General features: G+C 32.8%; 2 protein-coding genes across 2 annotated transcripts; both read left to right on the plus strand.

The window, feature by feature from the left end:
- The first annotated feature begins 563 nt into the window (after positions 1-563).
- Positions 564-1175, plus strand: LOC145596919 (uncharacterized). Its single transcript, XM_081653111.1, has one exon. The coding sequence runs from the start codon at positions 564-566 to the stop codon at positions 1173-1175; it is 612 nt and encodes a 203-aa protein (XP_081509237.1).
- Positions 1176-22456: 21281 nt separating this feature from the next.
- On the plus strand, positions 22457-24645 carry LOC145598573 (uncharacterized). The gene is made up of 3 exons (XM_081654943.1): positions 22457-22694; positions 23255-23772; positions 24325-24645. The coding sequence occupies exons 1-3, from the start codon at positions 22518-22520 to the stop codon at positions 24425-24427; spliced, it is 798 nt and encodes a 265-aa protein (XP_081511069.1). The 5' UTR covers positions 22457-22517; the 3' UTR covers positions 24428-24645.
- The last annotated feature ends 939 nt before the right edge of the window (positions 24646-25584 follow it).

Genomic DNA, 25584 nt, shown 5'->3' on the forward strand with positions numbered 1-25584 from the left:
TTAAACTGTTCATGAATTCTTGATTCTGAACATTCGCCTCTTTTGATTTCTTGCCGAACAATTTATGTCATGAATTTGATAGATAAATGTATTTTTTAGTTCAAAGTGTTTTGAATTTGAAATCTGAAGTTTAAAATGATTCTGAACATTGCATAATATTTAGGTTTTATTAGTTGTATTTTTAAATTGATTAATTGATGAACTAATCAAACTATTGATCTATTTTTAATAAGCTTCTGGAATTTTTGAAGAGATTTTGATTTCTTATTGTATTTTATTAATTTGTAATGAATTTGATCATTTGTTGATGAATTTTATGAATATTATTTGTTTATAATTCGTATTTGTCGTATTATTAGTAGTTTAACAATATTATGAACACTGTTATTATATTTTTGAACCTTTATGTTATTTTATTGAACCTTTGATCATGTATGTTTTTTAATATAGAATTGTATAATTAATTATGAACATCCTATCCCTTCATTTGAACTCTCTTGTTTTATTTTTGAACTATAATAATGTTTGTTATGCATTTTGTTTGTTTATTGCAGTTTATAAGTATGAAGTTGTTTATAAGGAAAGTGAAAACTGAAAAGTCTGAATTATGGTGGAAACAAGTCATAAGTGATGCGGAGGCATATGAAATGTATAATGATTATGCACTTAGGCATGGATTTAGTATTAGGAAAGGGAAAGTTCGATATGTTAGTAATACAAGTGTTTGGAGAGGCAGAAACTACCTATGTTCAAATGCTGGTTTGAAGGATACTTCTCCTAAGGTGCCTAGGATGTTTTCTAAGTTGGATTACATTGTGAAGCTTACATTGATTTTGTTATTGATGAGAAAGGTGTTTGGACTGCTGTTAAAAACAATATGGATCACAAATCATGCTATGAAACCTATTGAGAAGAAACATCTCCTTAGATCTCAAAGGAAAATGCAAGGTGAGCATTTGAAGTTCATAAGTACTATGAAGGCTAGTGGGGTTAGGGTTACGGATTCTCTTCGTGGTTTGAGGAAAGAAGTTGGTGGATCTCCTAATCTATGCTACACGGTTACTGATGTTTACAACGCTTTAGCTATTGAAAAAGCTGGCAGATTAGAAGGTGGTGATTGTAATACTTTGATCAAGTCTTTTGCTGCAAGACAAGCCAAAGAGAGTGACTTATAAAATGAGTTTGAGGTTGATGGAAATCATGCCCTTTGTAGTGTATTTTGGAGGGCTGGAAGAATGCGAAGGGATTATGAAGCTTTTGGTGATTTGATGGTCTTCGATACCACCTATAGAACCAACAAATATGGCATGATTTGTGCCCTTTTGTTGGTATAAATCATCATTGCAATAATGTCATAATAGGTTTTGTTCTTGATGAAAAGACTAGCAGTTTTGTATGGTTGTTTGAGGCTTTTATGAGATCTATGGGAGGATGTCAAAACCCCATAACCTTAATTACTGATGAAGCCCCTTCAATTGCTGCAACAATTCGACAAAATTTTTCCAAGCACTCGGCACCGTTTGTGCACTTGGCACCTTGGTGAGAATTCAAAGAACAATATAGGAGGACTCTGAATATTGAAAGGGTTTCCAAAATTATCGATTATTTGCTCAAGTACTGTGAAAGTCCTGCTGAATTTGAACATTACTGGCCAAGGTAAGCTTTCTTTAATTTTATTTGAATTATTGAGTTTATGTTGTGAACTTTTTGTGTTTGAAATCTGAACTATTACATTTACATATTTGCGGACTTGATTTTATTGAATTTAACATGATTTATCTCTTTTTGAACGTTATTATTAGATATTAGAATTTAATGTCTTAAGATATGAAGCTTTGTTTATATATGAACTATTAATTATTTAATTTCAACATGCTTACTCTTTATGTTTAACAAGTGCATATGAACAGTATGTTATATGTTTTGAACTTTTGTTGCTGTAATTTGAACAACTATATTATCATTTTGTTTATTGGTCTGTTGTTTTTTGTTTTTAATAGAATGATGACAAAATACAAGTGTCCAGAAAATGATTGGTTAAATCACTTGTATGATATCAAAGAGAAATGGTGTCCTGCTTATTCAAAGGATTATTTTTCGGGTGGAGTTTTGTCATCCCAAAGGAGTGAAACGACAAATCATTCTGTTTCCAATAGATTGAATAAAACAGATTGTTTGGGTGACTTTTATAGTACTTTTCTTGATGTTATATCAGAGTGGAGGAGTAAAGAAAGTAAGCAAGATTTCCGTTTTTTGATGGGTAACCGTCATCTTGCAGTAGCTAATGTTAGTTTGCTCATACACGCTAGGGAGATTTATACTATTTCTGTGTATGTGGTTTTTGAGAATCAATTTGCAAAAGGTATTTCATGTTGTCAAGAGCGAAAGCATGAAGATGATGAGACTACTTTTTATTATGTTTGGAGGCCAGAAAAGGACATTATAAGGCATGAAGTTACTTATGAGAAATTCACCTTCAACATCAATTGCACTTGTAAGTATTGGAGTGAAATGGGGTTGTTATGTGGACACTCTCTTTGTATATATAATATTCATTGTGTTCAAAAGATACCAGAACAGTACATAGTGAAGAGGTGGACTAAGAAGGCTATGTGTAGTCATGTTTCTGATGAAGATACATGTCAATATGTTAAAGTTGTTCCTTATGCTGTTTGGAGAGTTCAAATGGTTAGGAAGTATGTTCAGTTAGTGACATCATGTCAAGTAGATCTTTTAGCAAGAACTGAAGTTGAGTATACTTTTCAAATGTTACGTGAAAAGGTGGAAAGTGTGATGGGTCCAATTGATATTGAAGATGTTGAAGTTGGTGAAGAAGCTAATGAAGAAGGGTTCATAAACAATCGAAAAATAGCTAGGAAAAAGGGTGAGAGAAACTACAGGACAAAAAGTACTGTTGAGAAAGCTATTATTGCTTATTCTTAATATTCTCAATGGTAGCACCCTACTTTTTAAAAGTTGTAACCGTAACCTTATTACCTCTAAATCGTAAAATATCCATTAACTTTAACTATTATCAACCATTTTATCTCTCCTCCCCTTCATTCCATGGAAGCCACCTCCAACCCCAAACCCTCCACCACAACACCCTCCACAATCCACATACACCCACCCCCCCCCCCCCCCCTTCTCTATCCTCCTTCCACCGCAAATGCCATCCCTTCAAGTCAACTAAACCAGCCAAAAACAACAACATCAATACTTACACATAAACAACCACCAAACACCTCCACCTTTGCACCACCATATACAACTACAACAGCCCACAATAACCACCATTTGCCACCTCTCTTGACTCCAATCCACAACAATGCAACAACACACAAATTGCGGCTTTCACACCAACACCACTATCACAGATTCACAGCCCCAACGCCGCACCTCAACTGCTCGAAATTTAACAAAATAGAGGCCGATAAATCCTCAACTCTTTCAATCACAATCATAAATTTAACCCCAATTAAAACCCTAGAATTCAATGAAAATCATCTCCATTTCTTCTCGCACAGATTCAACGTTGGATTCAAATCAAGTTCTGGTGTAATTCTCTCTTCAATCCCCTATTTCGTCCACATTGACGCATATAATTCAATTTACGACGACGACAATGGAGATGAAGAGGAAGATGAAATTGAAGCATGCAAAGAGGGGATAGGGGAAAGAGGATGGTCGGGTGGGGTGTCAAACGACATGGAGAAACACCGGTGGATTATTGGTGAAGCCGTGGAGGGGGAATGAGAAAGTGGTTGGGAGGGAGGGGGAGGGTGGTTGGGAAGTGAAGGGAAGGGTTGGGTATTATAACTATTATTTTTATTTACTTTTTATAAAAAAAAAAATAATCTCAGTTTAAGTTAAGTTAGATTCTTTAATTCCCTAAAAAAAAGTTAGATTCTTCAAAGGAAAAAAAAAATATTAAGTTAGAATTAACAGAAAAATATCATTAAGGTTACGGTTACAACTTTTAAAAAGTAGAGTGCTACCATTGAGAATTCAAAAAAAAAATTGCTACCATTCAGAATAAGCAATAGTAGGAAGCTACCATTGAGAATTTCCCATTATTTTTTTTTACACTTTTCACTTTTTAAGTATTAAATATTAATTTTTTTATATGTTCATTTTTAATTAATTTTTTTTTTGTATGTGTTTATATTTTTTTTTTACTACGTGTTCATTTTTTAGACAGTGGTGCACCCATTCTAGAGTGTAGCTAAGACTTATTGCATTTACACCCAATTGGTATTACATACACCATGGTGCACCTATTCACCTAGAAATAGGTGCACCAGCCCAATACGTGGCCCAACAAACAGAGCCCAGACATAAAACCCACAACCCGTCCAAACATCACGTAATACGGTTTTTTTTTTTTAAATATAACCGTTCTAAACTTCTAATATTATAACTTCCTTCAATTAGTTCATTTGCATTTCTCTCTCCTCTTTTCAATTTTCTCAGTCAACTCTCAATTTTCTCTCTCTAAAAACTGCTGCACTTCCATGGCGAACGACGAAGAACCACCGAAAACACCTTAAAAAAGGTGAACATCACTCCAATTACTTTGATTTTGATACAATTTTGTTAAATTTGTTAAATTATTGTCGTTTTAATTTTTTTGAAATATTTAATCATAGATATAATTTTGCTTTTTGTTTTTTTTTTTTTTTTTTTTTTGTTTTTTTTTTGTAGAAAATCAAAACAATCTCCGCCTACTGAAGAAGATGAAAATATGTAAGTGATTTATTGTTCTAATTCACAACAAAATGAGTAATTGAAACCCTAATTTTAAAAATTGAAAATTAATTTGAAACAAAAGTGTTTTGAACAGGACATTATTAAGTCAGATTTTCAAAGTCAAAACATCAAAAAAGAAGAAATTAGAAGATATAAAAGCAAGTCCAATTGTTGATCAAAATATATTGGAAGAATTAAACAAACAAATTTCAGAAAGTCCATCAAACAGGTATGTTTTGATTAATATGTTTCCTGTTTAATGTGAATATATATATATATGTTGTTTTAATAAACGAAAAATTCTTAATAAAGCACTGACCATCTATTATAATCAACTGGAAAACCCACAATTGTGTATTTATGTTTATATATTTGCTTGCATGTTAATTAATTTTAATTATGTATGGATATGTTTTTGAAAAACCCTTAAATCTCTTTTGAACAACAACAAATAACCACTGAACATCTTTCATTTCAGTTTATATTGGAATATGTTATTGTTAATATTTAATTATTACAAAACTAGATGAACACCCTTTAAAAATTTTGAACAATAAACAACAAACACTAAAAAGCCCATAATTTTATACTTATATTTGTTTGTATATATATTGATATATTGTGATTATGTTTGGATATTTTTTTAAACAACCCATGTAAAACTTTTGAATAACAAAAAATAATAATTGAACATCTTCCAATTCAGTTTGCTTTACATTCATATATTGGGATATGTTCATATGAAATTCATATTGTGATACATTCATATATTAGTTAGAAATGTTAATTCTGTTGTTATTTTTTTTTATTAACAGTCCAACTGCTAGAAAGCCCCCACTAACATCTGAACAACACCCTGAAACATCTGATCAACCCTCCCAATCCATTGAACACCTAAAAACTTCACAACCACCAAAAACTTCTGAGTTGCAACAAGAAGCTAGCAAACAAAACTTCTAAACCCCCTGTAACAGAAAAACAACCAGGAAACACTGAACCATCTTCAGAATCTTCTGATCAACCTCCGCAAACTTCTGAACCAGAGATGCCCACTGAAACAGAAAAAAAAACCATGAGAAAGAGAAGCCACTAGAAACTTCTAAACTCCCATATATTAGGAACTTTTGAACAACCCAAAGGAACTTTTGTACTCCCATTAGGAAGTCCTGAAAAACCCAAAGGAACTTCTGTACTCCCATTAGAAAATCCTGAACAACCTCAAGTAACTTTTGTACTCCCATCAGAAAATTCTGAACAACCTAAAGATACATCTGTTACTCTTCCACAAAGTATTGTACCACCTTCAACAATTTTTGTACAACAACTAGAAAATTCTGCACAACCTACATCAACTTCTGATCATGGTGGAGGCAATGGTGACAATGCTACTCAGCCCAAGCAAGCATCTCAGAGGTAAAATCTTTATATGTTTTTCGTTAATTTTACTTTTAGTGTAATGTTCATTAATTTACGTAAATTTAAACATTTTTTAACTATTACTATTTAAATGATAAAAACAATTCTTTCTCAAGGAGGAAACATATTGCTACAAAAAAAAGGAAGAACACAACCCCTACAACAACAAGAGTGTTGCGCAGCCAAAGCACCCCAGAAGAAGAGCAACAACAGCCTGTTGAAGCACAGGTAATTCCAAAGAAGAATTAACTGAGAAGATTGAGAAAAAATGAAAAAGAAAAGTTGATGATGATGAACTTACTGATGAAGATGTAATTAATTTTGAGTGATGATGATGATGAGGTTTTGAAGGATGAAGTAGAGAAGCTATGTGTTAGAGTGGGACATGTTAAGTTTATGAAGTTTGTAGGTAACTTAACCCCACAACAAAAACAAGCAGTGGAAGAAATGGGATTGGGGCATTTCTTTCTGTGAATTTGCTAGAAAATGACGCAATATTTTATGCTTGGATGTTGAGACATTTTGAAGAAAACAACAGCACTCTATACTTGCCATTCAACAAATCAATGGAGATCAATGAACATGATGTTTAGATTGTATATGGAGTGCCTAGAGGTAAAAATGTTATTTATGAGAAAGAGCCAAAGAAGACAGAGGAGGAAGATGAAGATATGGAGATTGTGATGCCTTTGATGAGGTGGAGGGAAAATTGGGGTTGTAAAACTGGTAGCCCTAGAACCCAATGGATATTTGAGAAGTATGAAACTGAAGAAGAAAAGAAGAACAAGAGAGATCAGCAAGCATTGCATAAAAGGAAATATGTCGCAACGGACATTAAATCAAAGGAGAAGAACACGGGAGAAGCAACTGAAATGTTCAAGATAGATTTCCTTGTGCTAGCTGTGAATTAAATGATGAAAACAAGCCAAAACCTTCACTGCCACTTCAAATTTCTACACTCAATTCAAGATTGTGTTGAGATTAAGGAATTGAATTGGTGCGAGTATGTGCTTCAAAGTCTGATTTCCACAGTACCTGAGTGGAAGCAAAACTCCAAGGGTTTTTTAAGGGACCACTGCCTTTCTTGTTGGTATGCTTTTGACCTTTGTTCTTATTTTTTATTTGTTCATATTTTAATGCATTATGTTCAAATGTTATTCCTGTATTTTCAAAATTGTAATGGCATATGTTCAAAATGTTTTTGCCTTATGAGTAGATTTAGGTGAAGGGTTACTATTTTTGAATCCTTTTCCATTTAAAGCTTGGGAACCAGTTCTAACCCCATGATAGGATAAAGTCGTATCACCTAATCAAAAGTAATTCCTAAAATCACTAACTAATAATAGATAGGGAAGTAAAGTCGAATCCACAGGGAGACTAGTCTTTCTATTCTTAATTAATTATTATAATCTAAATTATTAAGTATCCAAAATATTATTGTAAAAGGAATAGCTATACTACGAAGTGTAAAAGTAGGGAAGAGTAAAGGATAGAGAAAAATCAATGAATTAAAGACCTAGGGCACATGTTCACCAATAAATAATACTCTAGGGTAAAATATAACAATCAACAATTAACATTGCATAAATAACATAGATCTAACAGGCTCTCGCAATTTTAATATCAAATTAACATCTGCTCGATTCATCAATTCAATATTGCTATACTTTTACCAGCCATAATTGTAAAGCGTTAAAACAAATCCATAAGAAAATATCATGCAACATCAATAATTAATAATATTCAATCATCAATGCATCAATTAACCAGATCATAAAGGGCTTTCGCTACGTATTAGAATCACAGAAATAATCTACCGGAATTAAATCTCATCTCTCGAATCTCGAATTAACCATTTATATAAATTAATCTGCCTATTGAAACTAGACCTAAATATTGATTCTCATCTCTCGAATCTTGAATAAATATTGTAAAACTCATGCATAAAAGATCAGGCTTAATCTAGTCACAAAGCATTAAATCAATCAATAGGAAATTAATCTAGCATTGATAATTAACAACAATAAATTACCCCTTCATACTATTTATGGATCCCAATAAACCCTAGAAAGAAAACTACTCACGCATAATTAAATCTAAACTTATCAAAGTAATAAAATAAGACATGATCGAAAGAATAAAATAAATAACTGAGATTAAGTGAAAAGATCTCATAACCAAAATATACGGAATTAAGAGTTGAGTAAGAACAAGGTATAAAGTGCAGAGAGAGAAATTAAACTAACTAGAGAGAGAAAGTCTAAGAGAAAAGTAAGGAAGAGTAAAAAGATATAATAAGCTTGCTTAACGGAAAAGTATTTATATTAAGCAAGGATCTTAAACTAAAACAAACTAAACGACGATTAAAACTCCTAATGAAGACACGCGCCCGATCGGGCGAGGCACCGCCCGATCAGGCACGCCTTTTTCCTTCAGGTCTTCATTTCTCGCGCCCGGCCGGGCGCGAGATCGGGTGCCAGCAGATGCTACACATACTCCGCCCTGCCTGGTCGGGCGCGCCTTCGGGCGGGAGCTCTCTTGGCCGGGCAAGGCTACTTGGGCATACTTGGACTCCTCGTTTGGGCTCGTAAATCCGGCCCAAACCAAATATCCTCCATGGGTCTTGAACACTCGGTCCAATTGCCTCGGAATCTCAAATACCAAGCCCTTAATCACCGGTTCGATGACTCTAACCGGCCTTGGGCTACGAAGGGTGGTCGTGCTTCTCCAACGTCCGTAGTTGCTCCATAAAATCCCGAGAAAATGCTCCAAAAGTGCAATTCCCTACAAAATTCAACCAAAACTACGAAAGCACTAGAAAACACCAATTAGTAATAAAAGTGGCTCTAAAGAGCCAAAAACACTACTAATTATGACCAAGGGACGGGGGTAAAATACTATATAAATTAGACATATCACCCCATCACCAAAACCTAAAATAAAAATGATATTAACCATATATAATAGAAAAGTGTTCAAAAACACAATTGAAATGTTCAACAAATACTTACATTTGCTGATGATGAATGAGAAGCATTGGTTGAAGCTTTACTATTTTTACTTTGAACATTCTTTTTCTTTGAAAGTACAGAGAAATTTGAACCCTTGTGTTGTTGGATGTGAATAAATCAAAGGATCTCCATCAAAAACCTGCAAAATGAAATAAAATTATAAGTTGTTCAATTAAAAAGACAAAAATCCAGATAAAAAGAACAGGGGTTCAAAAGTACCTCAACAACCAATTTTTGGACAGTAGCACTGGCTTCATCTTTATATTTATCTACTTTCTTTTTCCAACCCTTAGCTTTATTACACGCTTAATACAACTATAAATGGAGAAACATGAGATTAATTAAAAGAAAAAAAAAGTGGGACGCAATTTGATAAGCTTTCTTCATTGCTTCCATTAATAGAACTGCATCAAAAGACAAAGATCCGAAAAAATTAGTATAAAAAAAATTACAGAGTATAACTAACATATTCAAAGTAAAAAAAAGTTATGTATTGTACGAAAAAATTTACAAGAACTAAACCTGAAATTTACAACATTTGGTTGCTCGCTCGAAATCAAACAATTATAAAAAGCGTCGGTTGTGATTTGTGAATCTTCACAAATTTATTTATTCACAAAATTAGTATCACAAAATTAGTACTATAATAAATTTATTATAATAAAAATGAACGAGTGAAAAAAATTATGAACATAGTATATTAAAATAAACATGATTTTCTTATGAATTCAAATTCATTGTATATAATTATTAACGGGAAAAAAATTATTAACGGGAAATAAAGATAAAATAAATCATTAAAATGTGTTCAATTTTCATGTACTAAATGTTCATTTTTAGTGTACCAAATGTTCATGTTGTACTAAATATTCAATTTTAGAGTACACCGTGTTCATTTGTTTCCAAAAATTATACAAAAATATTAGCAATTCAATTAAAAAAAATCATAAATCATAATAACAAACAAACTAAAGATGAAGCAATTCAATAATTCATCAAAAAAAACTTATTAATTAAATAAATATTAATAAAAAATTCAAAAATTTAGTTAAAATAGTCTAATTTAATATATTCATCAAAAAAATCAATTGAAATTCATCAAATTCCTGAAATTGAAATTCGTCAAATTATAAAATTTGAAAATCAATTACAAATAAATTTCAGCCAAAATCTAACCTTATTAAAACTAATTAAAAATCAACTACATAAAATATAAAATGCATTAATGATCTCTTTTGAATAACAACCAAATCCATAATAATGTAGAAAACAGAAGAAAAAGAAAATGGTGACGATTATGACGAAGATGATGGAGATTACTACAATGGTGACGAATTGGAGAATATCCAAAGTAGGAGGATAATGAAGTTTAAAGATTGAAGCCTTAAAGGATAGTGAGGTAAGAAAAAAAATTTACTTATAAGGAAAGGAAAATAAAAAAATAAAAAAAAAAGAGAGAGAAAATTTTGAATTGAGAAGAAAACAAAGAGAGAAAATTAATGGAGGTAAGGAAGAACGAAGAAGAGGAAGAGAAAAAGGGGTAAATATATATATAAGGGAGGGAAAAAACGTATGTTCGTTTTTAAAGTACTTTATGTTCATATATATGGTTCAGCTGCAGCTTATAACTTATCTGTAAGTGTGCAGCCAAGAATTTGTGGTGTAAATAAATCAAGCCGGTCAGTAAACTACTCGAGTTCAAGCTCGGTTGAAGCTCGTACATGTTCAGAATATTACCTGTGTTTGGTTATCAAAATGGTCATTTACTTTGGGCCGGATCAATGTTGATCACCTCTTATAAGGAGAAGCTTGTTCATGTTCGTTTATATAATAAACAAGGCGACCTTGAACAAATTTTCAAACTTATTTAATAAATGAGCTTGAACTAACACGAACATAGAAATGCTCGTTTATTTATGTTTGCGAATTACTCGTTTAATAGTGTACCAAATGAGCCGAGCTTGAACAGTTTTTTGAGCTTGCTTGAAAGATCGGGATCGAGATTGGACTCGCCAAAGTTAACTGAACTTGAATATGAACAAGATATTACTCGGTTTGGCTCGGCACATTTACACCCCAACTTATGTCCAATACAAGCAAATCAGTCCAAAGACCATGTATAGTTCAGAATGCGACACGTGTCTTAAGGGTCCTGCACTATTTACTTCCCCATATAATAGAATTGATCAACATCGATCCGACCTGATAGCCCAGGTTTGGGCAAGCATAAAAACACGTTTTTAGTTAAAAACATGAACTAGGCCCAAAAAGACCAAAAAAATAAGAAAAAAAATACATATATTATTATTATTATTATTATTATTATTATTATTATTACTACTATTATTACTATTACTATTACTATTACTATTACTATTACTATTATTATTGATAGGCTAAAGTCGTAGTCATCTAATCAAAAGTAATTCCTAAATCCTCTAACTATGTAGATAAGGAAGAAGGGTCGAACCACAGGGAAACAAGTCAATTTACTCCTAATTAATTAAAAGTAATCTAAATTATAAAGTAACAAATTATTATTATTAAAGGACTATACTACGAAGAATATGAGTAGGGAGAAATAAAGTAGGAGGAATCAAATAATAAAAGGCTTAGAGCATAGGTTCCAATAAAAAATATTCCAGGGTAAAACATATAATCAATCATCAATGCATCAATTAATCAGATCATAATGGGCTTTCGCTAAGTATTACAATCACAGAGTTAATTTACCGGTATTAAATCTCATCCCTCGAATCTCGACCTAACCATTTATAAATTAGTCCGCTTATTGAAACTAAGCCTAAACATCAATTCTCATCTCTCGAATCTCGAATCAATATTGCTAAACTCATACAATTAAACCAGGCCTAATCTAATTGCATAGCATTAAATCAATCAATAAGAAATTAATTAAGCATTGACAATCAATAATCATTAATTACCCCTTCAAATTTTTTATTGGATCCCCATGAAACCTAGAAAGGAATCTACTCAGACATAATTAAATCTAAACTAAATAAGGCAATTAAACAAATCATAAAGGAATAAAGGAATAAAATTGCTGAAATTAATAAAGAAGAAATCGTTACCGAAATCGATGCAGCTACAAAGTTGAGTAAAAAACAAGAGTAAAAGTTGAGGGAAATCTAGAGATAGAAATAATCTAAATAGAGAGAGAAATTAAAGTCTAAGAAAAGAGGTAAGCCAAAATAATGATACTAAAACGTACTTATACAAACTCTAAAACACTCCTAATTAGAAAATAAGTGTTCGTCAAATTAGGGGCTCCAGAAACACGCGCTCGATCGTGTGAAGGAGCGCCCGATCGGGCGCGCCTTTTTCTTCGCGTTCCTCTTCTAAGCAGTCGCGCCCGATCGAGCCAATGCTCACCCGATCGGGCGCGCTTGTGCCTTGCACCAGCAACCTTGGTTGCTGCATCTGCCCGATCCAATCCGGATTTTCTTTTTGGGTCTTGAATACTTGGTCCAAATGCCCCGATATCACATATACCAAGCCCTTAATCACCGGCTTGATGACTCTAACCGGCCTTGGGCTTCAAAAACTGTCGTGCTCCTCCAATGTCCGTAGTTGCTCCATGAAAACCCTGGAAAATGCTCCAAAAGTGCAATTTCCTACAAAACTCAACCAAAACTACGAAACACTAGAAAACACCAATTAGTAATAAAAGTGGATCTAAAGAGCCAAAAACACTACTAATTATGACCAAGGGATGGGGGTAAAATACTATATAAATTAGACACATAAATTATTATTATATCTCAAAACAAAAGTCATACAACCTACAATAAATTAGTGGGAAGCCGAGATACAATCTGGGCCCCCACTCCTCTAGCTATAGCAAAGTCTACCCTAGTAAAGATATGAATTGCAGCACGCGCCCCAATGTCTTGAATCTTTGAGAACTTCCGGATCCACTTCAGCAATGCAACAGCGTCCTTTTCTAACTCCCCAAGAGAAGAGAAAGAGAAAGGAAGGAAGCCATATCCAATTTCTCGACAACTGGATTCGTACTTGACTCGCTTCCGATTGGCCGCATCAATCACTACCCCGTCCAAGAACAAAGTCAGAAAGCCCATACTATGTCAATGGAGAAGACCTTGTTAAGTCAACACAGACATCGCGACAACGATCCCATGAATAAAGTAACACATCTGCAGGTCTAAGAGCCCCATCGTTCCCTCCAGATAACCCAATGTCCACCTCCTTTCTAGCTGAAATCCCTGACCGATAGCAAACATCAACAAGGGTATCCCGAACAACATTATGCCGATGTTTAATGCCCATAATACCAGCACAAGACACCGCGTGATCACCAAAAATATCCTCAGTAAAAACCCTTGAACAAGTAGAGCACGACGTCGTGATAGAGAACAATGGAACACCCATCCGGTAGCACAGCGATAAGTCTTGGCATTCATCGTCTAACCCATCCCCGAAATAGGGACCGCCCGAAGCCAAGCATAGGTATGATCACCCTGCTGTGATTTCCATAATGCTGACTGACGAGTGTAGACACCCATTTGTGTCTCCCCAAAAACCAAACCCAGTGATGAATACCTTTTGTGTCGAATCATAATCAAATGAGGTGAAAGTGTGAAAAGTCTTGTGTTGCGGTTAGTTTTTATTAAAATTCTTTTCTTTCTGTTTTCGAAAACCCACTCTATTTTATGAAAACGTCCAATCCAGTTTAGTTTGGTCCATGATAAGGGTCCAATAATGGTGCAGTTGAATGGGGCTTGAAAAGACCTTTCCAACGATATATTATAAGCCCAGTTCCGATGAATAATGAGGAAGTTATGGCCAAAATACTAAACTGGGCCCAAACCAGATTTTACCTACGACCCAATGATCATGACGAGGGTCCAAAGGTTTAATAATATTCCTAAGCTAATTAGGATTGATTAGAATCTTTTCTAAGTTTCTAAAATATCTTAATTATCCTTTTTTGAAAAGATAAGATTAAGGAATTGGATTTAAATAAAACTTTCCTTTTATAAAACTTTCCTTTTTGAAAAGTCCTAATTCTATTCGAATTTAAACATGTTAAAAAACAGTCAGATATTATTTTCGTGCCTCATATTTTTTATCCAAATTTTATATGGTTGGATAGATCTTGAAATTATCTTTCCAATGGATGTATTATAATATTAAATCCGGGCTATAACAAAAAAGATATGAAAGAAATACGAAACTCTATCCAAAACTGACACCCTTTCACTATTTCGGCCATATCTTTTTATCAACAAAAAATTTTAATATGATTCTAATTGCATTAGAAATTATACTTCAAGAGCTTTCTAACGACATATTATATAACTTATTTGGACTTCTAGATCAAAAGATATGATAAAAACAAAATCCGCAAAAAACTGTCTTGTCGCGAAACGACAAGCCTGTCGCCTGGCGACAGGTCGAGTTTCTGGCGACAGGTCTAGTTTTCTGGCGATAGAGTGGAGTTTTATTCCTTATCAAATTCTATGATTTTCCGGACTATTTTCTTATAAATAGGGTCCTCGACCTCTGTTTTTATTCATCAACTCTCATTCACAATCACCCAATTCTCTCTATTCTCTCTTGAGCAATATATGCTTTCTTTCTCTCTCTTTTTCTAAGCTAGCCTTTTTTTCAAACACAATTCCGCATACATAAGGTTTAGAATCATCTATCCAAGTTCGAAGTTGCCTTCGCCCTAGACGTGCAAGGTTTAATATTTTCTGAGGGTTTGGTCCAAATCTAGTTTAAACTTTATTTAATTTGATTCTAATTTAATTCTTTATTATTTTCATTGAAGTTTACTAAGTTGTGTATTTTGTTATTAGAAAGAGGTACGAGGCTTCGAAGTACGTAGATTTAGCTTACTCTCTATTTCTTTCACAATGTAGAAAGCATGTTTATTATTGTTTAATGCTTCCTAGTATCATGTTAGGATGTTTTTATTGCTTTCTAGTATCATGTTTAGGATGCCTTTTACTAGTTCTAATATCATGTTATCATGTTAGTACCATGTTAGGGTTAAAACTTTGATCTTTATTGTTTAGTGACATGCTAGGATTTGTTATTAACCTTGTTAGTATCATGCCTAGGATCTTGCTATTATTATTAAGCTTTATTATGCCTTATCATGATTTTTATTGTTATTATTATTATTATGCTTATGATTATGATTATTATGTTGCTTGATATTATATTATTTATTTTATTGTTATTGCTTGATCACACCTTTTATACATGTTTAAAGGGAATTTGTTCTTGAAATCACGCTTAATGAGATAATTAATAATTTGGTTTAGGCTAATATGATTTTAACTCAAGTGATCGCCAATACTAGTTTAGGGCTAAAAATAATGTTTGCATGTTAGTCGAAAATCGCACATGAATACGAGCAGAACAAAGTAGAGGCCTATTTTATAGGGCGGATCCTTTCTTTTGTAGATTGGATTCGTACCCTCATCCCCGAACCCTGTTTGGTTCAAGACCTTATGGAGTTGACGATCTCCTTGGATCGTTTTTGGGTTTACAAGTTCCTAAAACTTGTTGGCGACTCTTTTGCTCTCTTTTTCTTCCCTTTGGAACGCCACCATACTTTAGTGTATGATCACAGTGGGGTTCAAGCTTAGGTCAACCCTAAGAAATACATCAACCCTAAGAAAAACAATAGCAAAGTCTATTTTGGCAATTCTTTTGATTTTTACAGGAATACGACCATTCAACAAAGCTCCTGTTCGCAGCCAATCGAACGATCTTAAAGCTCTTTTGTTCAGAGACGCGTGGACATATCATTAAAGCTATTTTGTTCAGAGACGCGTGGACATATCATTCAAAGATCTTTTTTTCAGAGACGCGTGGAAATATCATTCAAAGCTCTTTTGTTCAAAGACGCGTGGACATATCATTCAAAGCTCTTTTGTTCAGAGACGCGTGGACATATCATTCAAAGCTCTTTTATTCAGAGACGAGTGGACATATCATTCAAAGCTCCTTTGTTCAGAGACGCGTGGACATATCATACAAAGCTCCTTTGCTCAGAGACGCGTGGGCATCCTATCAAAGCTCTTTTGTTCAGAGACGCGTGGACATATCATTCAAAAAGCTCCATTGTTCAGAGACGAGTGAACGATCCTCAAAAAGCTCCATTGTTTAGAGACGAGTGAACGATCCTCAAAAAGGCTCCATTGTTCAGAGACGAGTGAACAATCCTCAAAAAAGGCTCTTTTGTTCAAAGACGAGTGAACATCAACAACAGCAAGATGGCGTTCTCTAGCTTGTGGAAGGTCGTCAAAACAACAAAACGGTTACTCCAGAGACGTGTGCTCGGCGGTGCAAGATACGCGTTTCTTAAACTCTTTTATTTGTTTAACTAATATTGTTTACAGGTATCGGCATTACAAGAATGATTTGGGATTGCAGAACGTTCTGAATCATTCTCTGTCCCTATCGCTACTTTGACTTTTGTTTTCGAAACATGCGTTTCTCCAAACTCAATCAAAGTGGGGGCTTCTGTAGACACCCATTTGTGTCTCCCCAAAACCAAACCCAGTGATGAATACCTTTCGCGTCGAATCATAATCGAATGAGGTGAAAGTGTAAAGAGTCTTGTGTTGCGGTTAGTTTTTATTAAAATTCTTTTCATTCTGTTTTCGAAAACCCACTCTATTTTATGAAAACTTCCAATCTAGTTTAGTTTGGTCCATGATAAGGGTCCAATAATGGTGTAGTTGGATGGGTCTTGAAAAGACCTTTCCAACGATATATTATAAGCCCAATTCCGATGAATAATGAAGAAGTTATGGCAAAAATACTAAACTGGGCCCAAATCGGATTTTACCTACGACCCAATGATCATGAGGAGGGTCCAAAGGTTTAATCATATTCCTAAGCTAATTAGGATTGATTAAAATCTTTTATAAGTTTCTAAAAATATCTTAATTATCCTTTTTTGAAAAGATAAGATTAAGGAATTTGATTTAAATAAAACTTTCCTTTTATAAAACTTTCCTTTTTGAAAAGTCCTAATTCTATTCGAATTTAAACATGTTAAAAGACAGTCAGATATTATTTCCGTGCCTCATATTTTTTATCCAAATTTTATATGGTTGGATAGATGTTGAAATTATCTTTCCAATGATAAATTATAATATTAAATCCGAGCTATAACGAAAAAGATATGAAAGAAATACGAAACTCTATCCAAAACTAACACCCTTTCACTATTTCGGCCATATCGTTTTATCAACAAAATATTTTAATCTGATTCCAATTGCATTAGAAAGTAGACTTCAAGAGCTTTCCAACGACATATTATATAACTTATTTAGACTTCTAGATCAAAAGATATGATAAAAACAAAATCCGCAAAAAACTGTCTTGTCGCGAAACGACAAGCCTGTCGCCTGGCGACAAGTCGAGTTTCTGGCGACAGGTCTATTTTTTTGGCGACAGAGTGGAGTTTTATTCCTTATCATATTCTATGATTTTTCGGACTATTTTCTTATAAATAGGGTCCTCGACCTCTGTTTTTATTCATCAACTCTCATTCACAATCACCCAATTCTTTCTATTCTCTCTTGAGCAATATATGCTTTCTTTCTCTCTCTTTTTCTAAGCTAGCCTTTTTTCAAACACAATTCCGCATACACAAGATTTAGAATCATCTAGCCAAGTTCGAAGTTGCCTTCGCCCTAGACGTGCAAGGTTTAATATTTTCTGAGGGTTTGGTCCAAATCTAGTTTAAACTTTATTTAATTTGATTCTAATTTAATTCTTTATTATTTTCATTGAAGTTTACTAACTTGTGTATTTTGTTATTAGAAAGAGGTACGAGGCTTCGAAGTAAGTAGATTTATCTTACTCTCTACTTCCTCCGTTCTTTATTACTTGACCCGCTTTGACTTTTACACTATTCACCACCCCTCCTTTGACCGTCTTTTGTGAATAATATGTAAGGAAAAATATATTCAAGTAAGATCTTTTTGGATTCGTCTCAATAGGTACTATCATAATATATAACTTTTATAATTTTTATTTATAGAGAATTGAAGTTATTGATCGTTAAAGTTTTGCATTGGCAAGCGTGATAAAAGAAACAGGTCAAGTAAAAAAGAACAGAGGAAGTATTTCTTTCACAATGTAGAAAGCATGTTTATTATTGTTTAATGCTTCCTAGTATCATGTAGGAAGTTTTTATTGCTTTCTAGTATCATGTTTAGGATGCCTTTTACTATTTCTAATATCATGTTATCATGTTAGGGTTAAAGCTTTGATCTTTATTGTTTAGTGACATGCTAGGATTTGGTATTAATCTTGTTAGTATCATGCCTAGGATCTTGCTATTATTATTAAGCTTTATTATGCCTTATCATGATTTTTATTGTTATTATTATTATTATGCTTATGATTATAATTATTATTATGTTGCTTGATATTATATTATTTATTTTATTGTTATTGCTTGATCACACCTTTTATGCATGTTTAAAGGGAATTTGTACTTGAAATCACGCTTAATGAGATAATTAATAATTTGGTTTAGGCTAATATGATTTTAACTCAAGTGATCGCCAATAATAGTTTTATTTGTGCATTAATATTCAACCAACATAAATAAACAGGTTTAGGGCTAAAAATAATGTTTGCATGTTAGTCGAAAAGTGCACATGAATACGAGCAGAACAAAGTAGAGGCCTATTTTATAGGGCGAGTCCTTTCTTTTGTAGATTGGATTCGTACCCTCATCCTCGAACCCTGTTTGGTTCAAGACCTTATGGAGTTGACGATCTCCTTGGATCGTTTTTGGGTTTACAAGTTCCTAAAACTTGTTGGCGACTCTTTTGCTCTCTTTTTCTTCCCTTTGGAATGCCACCATACTTTAGTGTATGATCACAGTGGGGTTCAAGCTTGGGGTTATAGTGTTTGAAATATTCCCTATAACAAGGAGATAAAGAGAAGGTGGATTTTGCAGATGCGGTATCCTTTGTGAAATATATATCTGTAATTTCTTCATGAGTTTAGGGGCAACGACTAGGATTACTCAAAATGTCAAACCCAACCGTTCCATTAAACAGAAGCAACGCATCCGCGAAAGCTCGACTAAGGCCATCAACGCCAGCATGCCGGAGAAGCTTTGTCTGCAACCCAGCAAACTGTAATCGAGAGGCAAGAAAAGCATAATGATGAACATCACCTGCAGAATAAAGACTAAGTCCACCAAACGCAAAAGGTTAGGTGGCAAGCCGCCATTGCCGATCGCCAAACCCAGGCCCCAAAGCAGTAAGGATACGTTCCAAGGAAGATCGAAGAGCCTCGTCGAAAGTGCGGTGCGCCACCTCAAAAGTACTAGGAGGATAAGTACGCAAGGCAAAGTAGAGTTTAGAAACTCCGGTACATGCCCTAGGCAACAACAACTCACACTGGGGATCATCGAGCTTAGCAACCCTATCCATTAGAGCAATGGTCTTGGACACCCTATGCAGCACAAGGTCACCTCCAAAACCGGGATCGGAACTAACGGGACCACCAAGCAATTTGGCACCATGAGAAGGTCGAGCAATTTTAGGCGGAAATACACCCACGAGCCAGCTTCGAGGGTCCTCAGAAGGCCAGAAAACTTTAGTTTTTTCTACATTGAGACGTAAACCAAAACGAGGCCCTTCCTCCATAATTAAATACAAAACCTTCCCCACCACCAAAGTGTCACCAATAACAGTGTCGTCATCCAAATACCACGCCTAAAGACATAAGTCAAAAGCATCTCTGATTTTACAAACCAAGGGCTGTAAAACCAAAGAAAAAAGTAGAGGACCAAGGGAATCACCCTACTGCACTCCCTGACACGACCATAAGGATTGGTCCCCATAATACAATATGGCTGGATTTGAATAGCAGAATTCAACCCATCGCGAAATGCCCGGACAACGATGACGAACTTCACGCAACATGATTGTACGATCAACAAGATTGAAGGCATTAATTCTGAAAATCCACCAAAAACATATAAAGACCAACCTTCAAGATCCTTAATTAACCGATTCACAGTATGAAGAATTGCCTCACCACTTGAAGAAACCCCAATGCCAAATTGAAAACCATCAAAGTAACTACCTAAAGACTAGCCAACCATCACAGCACCCACCTTCGAAACCAGACGCCGCCAAATAGTACCCACAGCTATAGGACGAATACCACCACTGGGCTTGACAAGTGGTGTAAGAAGAGCACTTGCAATATATTATTATTACTATTATTATTATTATTATTATATAAAAATATCAAAAACTTATAAAGTCAATCAATTTACAAGAAATTGGTGGGGAGCTGAGATACAATCTGGTCCCCCACCCCTCTAGCTATAGCGAACCCGATCCTGCTGAAGATATGAGCAACTGCACGAGCAACTCTATCCTGAGTCCTTGCGAACGCCTGATTATTATTATTATTATTATTATTATTAATATTATTATTATTATTATTATTATTATTATTATTATTATTATTATTATTATTATTATTACTATTATTATATGCAAAAATAAGAAAAAAAAACATATATATTTTGTCCTGATTAATTATATAACTTTTTAATTTATTTTTTTAATAAAGGTATTGAAATTACTTTGTATGACACGAAAAAATAAATATAGTGAAATTACCGTGCATGGCACGAGGCCTAACTAATAATAAAGATGAGCTCATAAGACTCATGTATCTATGTTTTATTTTGTCTATGATACTAAAATGGTTGGATTTTAATTTATAAAAAATTAGGTTAGGTCCCGTGCCATGCACGGTAATATTCAATAGCTATTTTAAATTATTTTTTTAAATAATTTATTATGAAAGAGTCTATTACTAGCTGAATAAATATTTTATAATACGCAAATAATTATATTTATATACGATATATTTCACCGATTCATTTATATCATTTTCTTCTTGTTAACCAAATGAATATGTCAACAATATGCATTTAATCCATACATACGTAGATCTCCTTTTTACCTACTATTATTCATTCTCTCATACAATATATTTTGTCAATAACCAGCTGGTAAAAATATTTTTTCATATCTTTCCTAACAAGCTTTTCACACATAGTTGTAAAAATGGTAAAGTTGTACATAATATTATGTATGTAACAATTTATGTTAAGAATTTGATTTGATTTTATTTTTTTTTACTTAAGTTTATGGTAACAATATATATTGTGATATGATACATTAAATCTTTTTTTATTCTTTAATTTATGTAAATTATTTAATAAAAAAAAATAAAGGACACGCCAAAAAATGACATGTGTCAATTTTGGTGTGTCTTTTAGTATATAGTTAAGTTATTGATTATTGATGATTGATGATATTTTATAAAGAGTGAGAGATAGCCGATGAGGTGGTTGGGGCCTGATTTTAAGGCTCCTTGGATCAATTCTTAACACCCACCCCTATAACTCTCCAAACATCAAAGAAAAATTTGATATTTTATAAGCTTAATTTTGATTTAAATTATAAGAGATTTAGAATTTTTTATGAAGGTAGAATCGGTTCAGTCCCACCAATTCTCATGATTTTTCCAGCAATTATACACAATGAATTAACAATCTTGTCTACTATTCAAAATGTTTGGTGGATTAGGCTCATAGTATCATACTCCCTCCGTCCCCTTTTGATAGTCCCTTATAAATATTAATTTTTTTTACCAAATTTCCCTCCAATATGTCAACCATAAATTTTGTTTTCCCATGTACTTTTATTATTTTCTCTTTCTACTTTTTTGCATACCCAATGTCAATTTACTTTTTCTATGTACCTTAACTATTTTTATTTGTGTTTATTAATTCCCGTGAAAAATGCTCAAAAGGGATTAAGGGACTATCAAAAGGGAACAGAGGTAGTACGATTTTTACTATCTAGATCATAATTTTAATAACACACGGAATGGAAGATTCGGAGGAAGCTTCACCGGATCCGATCCGAATATAATATATTGACATTTCTATCCACTCATATTTCTTTAAAATTCAGTAACAAATTATTAGTGTTATGTCGTTTTCCGTTTACGAAATCGTGAATCTTGTGCCTACTATTTCATATCATTGACAGTAAAGTTAGCAACTTGTCATCATGTCATTGTATAATTTGTCTACTGAATCTTTGTCTATATAGGCAATATAGCTAAGCAAAAGGCCAATTGACGACTACGTCCCATAAATATACCATTAAAAAAATATCCTTACGCACTATCTAGCTACTTTATATAAATCATAATGGCAAAATTCTTGCTGTTAAACTTTTGTCACAGAAAAAAAAAGGAGAAAAAGTAATCATAATGAATTCAAAGTTTTTTGAAGAAAAGTACTTAGATTATGTATTAGTTCCTTCAGGATTAATTTTGCTTGGTATATACCATTTATGGCTTCTGCACATCATTATTCACCATCCTACAAGATCTGTTATTGGTCTTAATTCTATAAGCCGCCATCAATGGGTTCTGTATATTATGAGGGTTAGTTTTCTTCTCTTCTTAGTTTCAATTTCTGATCTCGTTGTTTAATATTTTATTAGTCGATTATCTTTTCTATGGATCTTGTTTCTAGTACAAACTCATCGTTGGATCGATAGATCGTTTTTGAGCATCAATATATGTGTGGAATGTTTACTAAATTATTTTTAAACCCGTGTAATGCACAATTTCATAATATGAATTGATACTTAGTTGAATAATCATAATTCGTAAATAGATAATATACTCAGTACCTTATTAATCATGTAAAAGTGTTTGGTTGGTAAACTCTTCGGACATTAAACATATTTTTGTTTGTTGAAAAAAAAAAGGAATTGGACATTAAATATATTGATCAAATCCAATTTACTTTATCAGTTTATCGGAGGTACTTTATTACATTGTATATGATGATTATATTCAAGTACAAATATAGATATGTCAATGTATAGAAAAAATTACATAGCTTTAATTTCCAAAAAAAAAAAAAAAAAAACAAAAAAACAAAAAAACATGGCTTTAATTTTTTTGTTAGCTATAACCTGTAATGTTTTTGTGTCTAGGATCCAGCAAAGAATGGAATTTTGGGTGTACAAACAATTCGAAACAATCTAATGGCGTCGACACTTCTAGCAACAATTGCAATAACACTGAGTTCATTGATCAGTGCTATTGTGAGCAGCTCAAGCAATCTGAACTACACAATACACACAACAAAGTATTTATCAGTTTTAATATGCTTTCTTGTAGCATTCTTCTGCAATATGCAGACAACCAGATACTATGCACATATTAGTTTCTTGCTTAATGTACCATCACCATCAACTGAAGGAAGGGAAGAGTTTATTGAGTATGTCTCCGAACAACTGAATCGTGGCTGCCTGTATTGGTCTTTGGGATTGCGAGCATTCTACTTCGCTTTTCCTCTTCTGCTCTGGATCTTCGGCGCAATTGCAATGTTTGGTTGTAGCTGTTTGATGGCTATTCTACTTTATTTCTTGGATACTGCTAGTTCTTGCCCGAAGTATATTAACAATAGTAACGTGAACAAGGGTACTCAGAAATCGGATGTTGAATCAATGTAAGTTATATCTGATCACTTAGTATATTTTACCTCTATTATAAAATTTGTTCTAATTGTTAGGACTCTAAGGAGATATGCTATAAATAACAGCACAAAATAAGAGATTCAATCACAATGCGTATAAGTTTAAATATAATCTGTGTAATATAAACAGATGAAGTTCAGACAATGTGACTACAAAGACTACTAATGATGGTTACATGAGTATATATTTATATTTTTACTACACTAGTGACATATTTACCATTAATTACAGACTATTGTTTAAGCAAATTTATTCAAAAATAAAACTCCTTAATTACTAATGATGGTTACATGAGTATATATTTTCGTTTTTTTTTTTTTTTTTTTTTTTTTTTGCAATATTAAAGTTGCTACTAGAGCTGAAGTGTACGTTATGTCATGCCTTCACTCCCTTCAGTGATTTTCTAGGAAATTCTTTAACTAGTTCTATGTTTCTTTAAAAATCATTTGCTGTTCTGTTTCATTTTACAGTATAATTAGCTTGCAAGTCAATATAATTTCCTTGATTTATTTCTATGGTTACAGGGGAACAGATTGGTCAGGGAACTCGAACCTCCATTGCTCGCTACTAGGAAACAACAAGCCACAATCTATAAGTACTGATAATCTGTTCACTTCCGCGAGATAGTACATATTGAATGCAAGCTCACATAAGCTTTCTCCTTCGAAAAATTCGAAGGAGCATAACAAGTAATTTGTAGCTTTGACAAGTAGTTTTAACACTATTAGCTCAGAAGTCTCAGAGTAATATGGCTACTTATGATTACAGGCCATAATGCTCCGTAGTCTACTGTATTGAATGCATAAAGAGATCCATTGATGGTATTGTTACGTTGTTTGTTCTGATTTTCTCCATCTATTATATTAAATTTATTTTAATTTTTATTTTGCTTTAATGTTGATAAATATGATGCAAATAATGCAGTGTCATACATACAAGTAAAAAAAATAAAAAAATAAAAGAAAATTTATTTTAATCAAAGTAAGCAGTCTCCCTTTATTTTTATTTATTTTTATTTTGGTGAAAGTCTCCCTTTATTTACTTGCATTAATTTTTTGTCCTTTTGTTTTTACTTTTTGGTAACGAACAATTACAATATGCGGCAAATACAAATATTTCAAGTATCTATTTTCATGTACTACCTCCATTTCATATTATTTGCAACGATTTAACAACATAAAGTAGAGAGGAAAAAAGTCTAATCGTTGCAAATAATATAAAACGAAGATAGTATTAGGCCCTGTTCTTCTGCTTTGCTCTGCTCTGCTGAACCATGCTCTGCTCTGCTCTGCTAAAATTAAATCTGCTCTGCTCTGCTCTGCTTAAAAGAAATCTGCTCTGCTCTGCTCGGCTCTATTTTCAAAAAATAATTAATAATAACAACAATAATAATTAATATTCAATAATAATAATAATATTGTATTGATGATAATAATTTATTATTTTGAATAATTATAATAATTATTAATATTAAAAATAATTTTAATAATTATAAATATTAATAATAATTAATATTTATTAATCATAATAATAATTAATAAAAATAATTATCAATAATAATATTTAATATTTCAAACTATTAAGAATTAATGTTTAAAAAAATTATTAATTAATAATTTCTAATAATTATAACAATTCTTTCAAATAAATAATAACAATAATAATAATAATAATAATAATAATAATAATAATAATAATAATAATAATAATAATAATAATAATAATAATAATAATAATAACAGCAACAACAATTAATAACAATTTCTTTTATGAACATTTGATAT

The sequence above is a fragment of the Chenopodium album genome, chromosome 20 (genome assembly GCF_948465745.1).
Source record: "Chenopodium album chromosome 20, dcCheAlbu1.1, whole genome shotgun sequence".
In the NCBI taxonomy this organism is placed as follows: Eukaryota; Viridiplantae; Streptophyta; class Magnoliopsida; order Caryophyllales; family Amaranthaceae; genus Chenopodium; species Chenopodium album.